Below are 9,289 nucleotides of genomic sequence, written 5' to 3' on the forward strand. Positions count from 1 at the left end.
TGAAAATTGAAGAAAATTAAAATAGAGTGATTATACGGAGCCACGTAGGATATGATTTATTTTGCTATATATTATATATATATAGATAGATTGGGCATATGCATGTATTTTATTTATTTATAACATTTAGTTGAAGAATATCTTTTCTAAAAAATGAATTGACATTTGAATTGATTACTTTTCGTGGATTAATTTATTGGTATACTTTATTTAAGTTTTAGTCACACTTGGAATAATCTCAATTAAGTGGGTATAAGGATTCCTATTCTGGATGCCATCATTTTATTAAGTTAAATTTTTCGCGTGAAAAAAAGGTGGATTGTGAGGCATGATGAGTTCTTGTTGGTCATTGAGTTTATATATATAAGAAAAGTTGGTATGAGGTCGGGAGGGATTTCAGGCGTTTGCAATAAGACGAATGGACCCTCGAAATGCTAATGTGTTTTAATTTGATTGGGTTCTGATAATCAAATGGATATGTAGGATTTATAATTAAATAGATATGTTGGATTTATCTAATAGTTTTATACAATTATTTAATAGTACAGACTTTATCTAATAGTTTTATACGATTATTTAATAGTATAGAATTTATCTATAAATATATGTGATTATTTAATAGTTTTTAAATGTAAAAATTGATTAGAAATGTATAAATAAATAAGAATGAATGAGAATTGAAGAAAATTAGAATGTAGTGATTATATGATGCCACGTAAGATAGGATTTATTTTGCTATAATGTAAAAATTGATTAGAAATATATAAATAAATAAGAATGAATGACAATTGAGGAAAATTAGAATGGAGTGATTATACGATGCCATGTAGGATAAGATTTATTTTGCTATAATATATGGATATGTAGGATTTATAATTAAATGGATATGTTGGATTTATCTAATAATTTTATACAATTATTTAATAGTTTTATACGATTATTTAATAGTATAGAATTTATCTATAAATTTATATGATTATTTAATAATTTTTAAATGTAAAAATTGATTAAAAATGTATAAATAAATAAGAATGAATGAGAATTGAAGAAAATTAGAATGTAGTGATTATACGATGCCACGTAGGATATGATTTATTTTGCTATAATGTAAAAAAATTGATTAGAAATATATAAATAAATAAGAATGAATGAGAACTGAGGAAAATTAGAATGAAGTGATTATACGATGCCACGTAGGATAAGATTTATTTTGCTATAATGTAAAAATTGATTAGAAATATATAAATAAATAAGAATGAATGAGAACTGAGGAAAATTAGAATAGGGTGATTATACGATGCCACGTAGGATAAGATTTATTTTTCTATAATATATGGATTAGGTGTCTAATTTACTTCCTTTTATGAATTGAGATATTATAAATGAGACAATTCAAAAAAAAAATTGAGAAATTATTAATGGGACATAGAGAGTAATTAATTTTTGAATTTGCAGTATTAAGTGTGGCCGGAAATATAATTTGAATCAAATTTTAAAGAATTACCAAGAAAATAGTATTGATTTAAACTGGAATTTGAATATAATTCATATACTTTTGAGCAATTGTTGACTGTCGCAATTTGTTGAAATATAACAAGATCAACTAATTAAAATATAGAGTGGAACTATATACAGGCAACATATGCAAGAAGTGTTGAAACAATTGGAAACTCTATTGCCAACAAGAATTGATCTTTACAGGTACACAGAGTATCTCACAGTTATCAATTTAACTTCTCATCTGCATAGCACAATTCAGAAACTATGCTCTTGATTCAGTCGAATAGGTTTTGGCGAAGTTTGCAAAGCGTTCCAGTCCGCGAACGAGCAAGCTTTCAAGGAAAGGTTGCAGTGCCTAAGCAGTACAGCACAATGACATAACTAGCAGCTTACAGGAAATGCTTCAAATTGAAAAACGATTTCACTACTTACAGATGCCACTGGAGTCAGCAGTGGTGGAACTTCATACGAAACCGTAAGCTGCATTACAAGAAAGCTTTAATGTGTGAACATATTTAGTTGTTCAAGCTGCTAAAAAATGGTTGAGATTCTCTCTTAATCCTATTCTTTCTTGAAATAGAACTATAAACGTTGTAATACATGTCATGAACTGGCTTATTGAACAACTTAACTTAGTAGCAAATTATTATCAATTTCAATATAAAGATGCACCATACAAGGTGATGTAATACGGCTAAGAGAGAATTAGAAGTGTGAATTGCAAAAAAGATACAGAGCAAATGAAAATGAAGTGGATAATTTGTAAAGAAGACGTACTTCTACCGAACAAGAATCAGCACCTTTAGGGAAAAATCTTACAGCTCCCCTGCAAATAAGCAAGCAAAATGCAATGTGAAGCATAGATAAATTGAAGACAGCCTTTTCAAGTTACTAGGTTTGAAGATGAATATTCCTCGAAGCATTTCACCTTGTCTCTACTTAATGGACTGCCATACAGCAGCCATTGAGGAAATGCAGACAAGCACAAAGACGACTACAGACAAAATGCAAAGTGCATCTGACATTTTTAGACAGATGAAGGAGAAAAATAATTCAAGTAAAACTACTGATCTCAAAAGAGATTTCATGCAAACGATAGTGCTATAATAATAAAAAAAAAACTCTTCCCCTTATCATTTAAGCTTGAGAAGAATGGAAAATCTCAAAACCGAGAAGACCTGAATGACTAGTCATTTTATATCGAAAAGTTCAAGACAGAAACGGAGTATATGGGAATGTCTGGGATAGGACACGGATGTCAAGCACATAGGTCGTGACAAGATCTTGAAAATCTGAATTCTACTACGCAAGATGGGTCCATCAGACATTTTTTTAGTACCTATTAGGAAGACCCTCGAGAGATCTCCAGTGAATTTTCTGGTTTAGTATAGGCTGCAAGAAAGAAGCAATAACAACACTTGGTAAAAGTAAAACAACCAAGAAAGCAATGAAGATGGTAAAAGAGATACTGGAACTAGTCCTCACTTTTCTCCTTTTATTAGTACGGTAGTACCTGCATATTTCGCGCGAGCCAAGAAAATTCTATATCACGCCCAAATGCTTTATACTTGAGTGACCATCTTGATAGGTCAGGTTTGTCCTCCAGAATCTAACAAAGACTTAGAACCAATCAATTACCCAACTCAAGAATATCTAGATATGAGGAAAGTGGTTCTTAGCAACATCAATTGGTGAAACCCATAATCAAGAAACTTCATTTTCTAAATCTTCATCACACTTTTTGGGATTGATATTATACACTATTGAGTATCTTACCCTTTCAATAGGGTATGAATCAAGCAAGATCAATTGGTGAAAATCATAATCAAGAAAGTTTATTTTCAAAACCAAATCTTCATCACACTTAAAGTTCTCATTGCATCCAAAATAAAAGCGAACATAGAATACATCAATCTTAAGAAACGAACCCTAAAAAGAAGAAGTCAAAAGGCCCAAATAATCACACACCTTCACGGATGATATGAAGGGCATCCACTCAGGAATGGCTTCACGATCAGAGTAACACTGATAAGCAACTGAAATCGGGACGTCTATTTCCTTCTTCACCCTGCAAATACGAAACGGGACTCCACTTGTAAAATTACAAAAAATCGATGCTCGATGACTTCAAAACCATGGCCGCAGCTCCTCATATTACCAGATTATCCAACTTTAGTCAATCACATAGCATCAAACTAAGAAATTACATCAATCAAAAGTATAGAGAAGAAGGGGGGAAATCTATTACGTGCAATCCTGCCATTCCATGACGGGGGAGAAGGGCCGCCGGAATTTGACGCCGGTAAGGTGTTTGTGAAAAGTCCTGTTTGAAGGGGCATAAAATCTGCCGACACGCAACACTTTTTTGGCGAATGGATTATGGGAGGATAAAGAGCGGGGCTTGAGTTTCTCGGCGCCGGATGTGGCGTGGTGGTTAATTAGTGCTACCACCGCCGTTGCTGCAGCTGCCGACATTGGGAATGAAAGGAAGCGCCGCCGATCAGAGCGGATTATTTTTCAAGGTGCTTCAGCCTAGAGTCTGCACGCTTGTTTCGTCGCCGTCGACTCCTCAATACACATAGGAGTATTATATTTCAAATTCTGATTTTTAAACTAATGTTAATTTCTCTATTTCTCAAACATCTTCTTCCTAAAGAAGAGACGCGAATTTTAAATTATGTATTTAATAAATGAAGAAATGATTCAATAATTTTTTTAAAAAAAAAGTGATGATAGTGGTTAATGGACTAATTAAAATGTAAAGAGATGAGTCAATTTGTATGTGTGGAAAGGGTTAATAGCAAAAAAATACACGAACTTTCACCGAATTTGCAAATTGCACATGACCTTCAAAAATAGCCCCAAAATACACCACCTTTTAATTTAATCGCAAATTGCACACGACGAAAATTCCGATCACTCTTATGTTTGACCGGTGATGATGTGGAAATTATTTTAAATTACATGGCATTATGCATGGCGTTTTCTACACGGTGGCAAGCCATGTATTCAAAACGACGTCGTTTTGAATAGAAATTAAGTTGTCTTCTATTTTGATATTTTAAGAATTTCCTCAAAAATAAATAAATAAATAAACTTTTGAAAAATCTGGCCTCTCTCCACCCCCAAGCCCCCGTCACCAACCCCAGCTCCTTTCCCTTCTTGCTGAATCCGGCGCCACCCCACCGCCTCCGACATCGCCCCGCCCTCCCTCTGAGAAACCCCAACCGCAAGAATCTGCCATCGCCCCACCCTCCCTCAGGAAACCCCAGCAGCAAGAATCCACAATCGATTTTTACAATGGCGCCCAAGGACGTCGCTGCCGCCGCCCACAATCCAGCCCACCACGCCTTTTATTTCACCGGATCGCGGATCTCCGCTGCCCACAATCACGGATTTCCTTCTTCTCTCGTTTCTCACAGACATACACACACACACGAATCTGCTCCATTCCTACCGCCGCTGCCTAAAGCTCTAGATCCCCAAAGTTGATGCCGCCTCGCCCTCCTGCAAACCCCTCTTCCTCCATCGTCCTTGCAGAGGCGCGTCGTCCAACACACCAATTACTTCTCCTCATGCTTCGATTTCCGTCACCCCGCCATCTCCCTGTTCACCCACGATTTTCGCCGTCCCGCCGCCCTCTCCTACCCTAATTTTTTAGATCCAAACCGGCGCCCTTCGAAATCCTAATTTCCGCAGCGGTCGCCGAGATTTGGAGAAGCGACGCCTCATCTCGATCTGGGTGGTTCACCGGCCCAGGAGGAAGACAACAGAGATTTGGAGAAGAAGGGGTTCTTGCAGAATGAGCGACGATGAGTGCTTTCCATTTTTTGATTTTTTTTTTTAATTTAAAAGAGCTTTACAAAACGACGTCGTTTTACTACATCAAAAAATCATCCACGTCAACAAAATCCGACAGCCACATCACCACCGATCAAGGTGTTAGTCAACGCGGGTGCAATTTGCGATTATATTAAAAAGGTTATGTATTTAAAAATAGAGTTTTTAAATTAGAAGCGAAAACCAATTCGTGGTAGAGGTGGTCACCTGTATACCCGGATTGTACCCGACCCGATTCCTGACTCAATTGAACTATCCTGACCCATTTTTTCTTGAAACGACATTAACACTAACACGAAATGACACTAACACTAACACGATATTGGAATGACACTAATACTATTTTGTTTTACAAATGACACTATTTTGAAAATAACACTAACACTATTTTATTTTACAAATGACACTATTTTAAAAATGACACTAACACTATATTGAAATGACACTAACACTTGACATTCGGATAGGATAGTCCAGTTAGATCGGATCCGGATCAAGATACGGGTCGGGCATGATCCGAGTGTACCGTACACCCAGGTGTACATATAGACTTTTGTGTTTGTGGTAAATGTTATGAATTTACTGACAATTACCTCTATACTTTATATATGCATAGACAATTTGCCCTTATGAGAAAACACGTTCAATTAGCTCGACTCTTTTTTTTTTTTGAGCTGTGATTAATTTTCACTAATCATTTTTATAAGGATTCATTTATAAAAGTTCGACTTAGATAGTGTTAATATAACTGAAACATATTTTATTTTCACTACTCATTTTAAAAAGGATTTATAAAAGCTTTTTATGTTATCGCATGGATATTTAGAGCATTTCATGTGGTGTGGCGTGGTTGTGGGCGCCAATGTAGATGTTCGATTTTTTTTTACTATTATATATTTTTTCGGTTCTCCAATTTTATGCCTTTTTGAAAATGATATTAATTTTTTTAATAGAAAATTGATATTAATTTTAATAAAATTATTAAGTGTATTGGAAATGGAATAAGAATTCTATTTTTATAATAGTATTAAAATAAAATAATGGTTCCACATTTTATATAGTTCTATGAAATAATTCTACTAAAAATAAAATAAAAAATATTACTATAAAATTAGAAGATGGACTATAAACAAAAAAGTGATAAGAAATTAGAACTAATTTTACTAAAAATAAAAAAATACTATAAAATTAGAAGATGGACTATAATAATAATAATAGAAAAAGAGATTAAATTTACGAATCGATAGGGAGTAATATATATATATATATATATATATATATATATATATTTAGAGTTATAAGAGATATATATATTATAATCAAATAAGTAACTTGTATGTAGATGAGACCTCTACATTAAAAATTATTATTATTATTATTATTATTATTATTATTATTATTATTATTATTATTATTATTATTATTTTTTCTGAAAGTTAGGAACGTTGAACATGTCAATAGTTTATTATGGACATAACAATAATTTTATTGAACGTTTGGGGATCGAATCCTGGAGTGCGAAATTTTAAACAAATACGTTCATTCATAAAAAAATTACTGATATGTTCATCACAATTATTGATATGTTCATCAAAATTTGGACACAAGATTTATTCTTAATTCTGAACCGTTTGATTGATCATGATCAATTGATGAGATTGTTTCTTACTTCTTTAAATATTTGTTTTCTCAATAGAACATTGCCCTATATATATATATATATATATATATATATATATATATATATATATATAGGGGGCAATTATTCACAAAACTCCCCTTAGCATATAAATTAAGAACTGATCTAGGTCGTAGATCTTGGGGTATTAAACGGCTGAGATTAGATAATAAATATATTTACTGATTCGTTCATTAGAACTATGAAATTCACATTTAATTTCGTCTGAAGGGCAAAAGTGGTATTGTTGTTTGACTTTCCATTTACCCAACATCATTGTTCCTAGTTTGGCATCGAAATTTATTCCCAATTAAATATTTGATTTGATTGGCAACATAAAGTTTATCCCTATGAACCGATTCATTCCCTAGGTTAAAAATTGAGAAGAAAAAAAAAAGAGGGTTCACTGCACATTTGCAGCAACTGGAGGCGGCGAAGGCTGAGATTCTTGGATATCGTCGATTTTTCGGTCAGTTTCACCTCGCATTTACAGTAATTGAACTTAGCAATGACGCGAACTAAACCTAATCGACCGGGTGAGATTTTATATGCGAAATTTTATGAAGTTTCAGATTTAATTCATGTGAGATTTGTTTTGTTGTGTTCTTTGTTAGATCTGGGTTAAAGTTTTTTGAACCTTTTGAGAATTGGGTGTGTTCTTAATAATTGTCGATTCATCCTTTTGGTCTTAATTCTTCGCACGTAAAAATGTTGATGTATGATTTATTGTATTAATCGGATTTTCATTTGAGAGGTAATTAAATTGTGAAGAACAGTATTAAAAACATGATATAACATTTATTTTAAACTTAATTTTGTCAATGGGTATTGTAATATATCACTACCTGACCTTCGACCTATATTGCATTATTGATGTTGTAGGTGGAGGCATGAAACTACATGTGAATGAACGTGAATTATCTTTAATTTCTTGTGAATTGAAATTATGTTATATTTTAATCATATTATGATTCGTATTGATAGTAAAAAAATTCGCATATATATGCAATATTGATAATAAAAAAATTGTTTTTTTGCTGAACTGTTTGATCTGCATGCAGTAACCTCAACTTATTATTTCGTTCATATAATTCCAAATCAATCTACAACTTGAGGATGTTATCGTATTTGAAAGCACATATTCTGGCTTATACTATGCTAACATGGATCAACATTTTAGCCAGACCAGAATCGTCTGATAATCACACAAATTGAGCACATTATTTCAAATTCTGTTACTTGTAAGATACTGTGAAAATAAATATCTATACATACAAATATAGTTCCATTCATGAATGATTAATATGCAATTAAATGTCTAAAATCAAGTAAAGTGTAGAGACTGTGCAATTAAATATCTAAAGTCTGCATTCGGGTATAATTCTTGTTCAATGCGTACAAAGTGATGCTTAGTGGGAGGGGGGAAGGAGAGTGTACAAAAAGAGCCCATTATTTATTTTTTCCCCTATGTATGTTATACATCTCATGAATTGTAGCTATGTTCTATTTTATTCATTATAGACATTGGTTTGTTTAGATTGGTGATTTGTGTGTATATATGTATTCAGCTAGTGTCCAGGGGAAGGGCGAATATGTTGCAAACTGCTATCCAGTCGATCAAATTTAATTGAAGGTTTGGTTAATGAATTAAATTTATATAAGTCTATGGGTATTATGACGATGAGAGTTATGTTGTAATAGTATGTATATATGAAATGTGTTTCGCAGTACGTACGAAGCTTCAGAATGATCCAACTTTAATAGGATTTTTGCGATTGATGGTTAATGGTATGTCATATTAGAGAGAAATTCATTCGTAGTATTGTGTTGTGGAGACGTGCACTTTCATTTAAATTTCGGAGTAACTGTTGATTCATGTTTGTTGTTTAATTAGGTGAGAAACTGAAGAGGAAGAACATGGAGACATCTACCGCAGGCCTCGCTGAAAATTCGGCAATCCCTACAGTTGGTTTAGGATCTCCGGTAGCTCCTGCGAAGAAGACAAGCTAGGCATGACAAATTATAATGGAGCAACTGTTAGATCATATGTGATAAATACACTGTGATCATACAAATTGGACGAATAATTATGTATTACTGCATGAATCGCTATGCAACTGTGATGAATAAAAAGTATGTTACAATAGTAGCAACGAAACAGTGAATTGTCCATCGTAAATTATGAACATGTTCATACGAATTGGACGAATAATTATGTATTACTGTATGAATCGCTATGCAACTGTGGATGAATAAAAAGTATGTGAACTC

At 33.1% G+C, this 9,289-nt stretch overlaps 1 protein-coding gene and 1 long non-coding RNA gene across 2 annotated transcripts; one reads left to right on the plus strand and one right to left on the minus strand.

Moving 5' to 3' along the window:
• Positions 1-1,654: 1,654 nt before the first annotated feature.
• Positions 1,655-4,150, minus strand: LOC131007254 (uncharacterized). Its single transcript, XM_057934406.1, has 7 exons — positions 3,749-4,150; positions 3,469-3,568; positions 3,014-3,109; positions 2,840-2,892; positions 2,278-2,326; positions 1,933-1,980; positions 1,655-1,855 (listed from the first exon to the last, which is right to left on the minus strand). The coding sequence occupies exons 1-7, from the start codon at positions 3,973-3,975 to the stop codon at positions 1,763-1,765; spliced, it is 666 nt and encodes a 221-aa protein (XP_057790389.1). The 5' UTR covers positions 3,976-4,150; the 3' UTR covers positions 1,655-1,762.
• Positions 4,151-7,260: 3,110 nt separating this feature from the next.
• Positions 7,261-9,289, plus strand: LOC131007256 (uncharacterized). Its single transcript, XR_009096003.1, has 3 exons — positions 7,261-7,554; positions 8,587-8,806; positions 8,913-9,289. It is a non-coding gene; the product is annotated as an uncharacterized LOC131007256 (long non-coding RNA).

The sequence above is a fragment of the Salvia miltiorrhiza genome, chromosome 1, assembly GCF_028751815.1.
Source record: "Salvia miltiorrhiza cultivar Shanhuang (shh) chromosome 1, IMPLAD_Smil_shh, whole genome shotgun sequence".
Classification (NCBI taxonomy): domain Eukaryota; kingdom Viridiplantae; phylum Streptophyta; class Magnoliopsida; order Lamiales; family Lamiaceae; genus Salvia; species Salvia miltiorrhiza.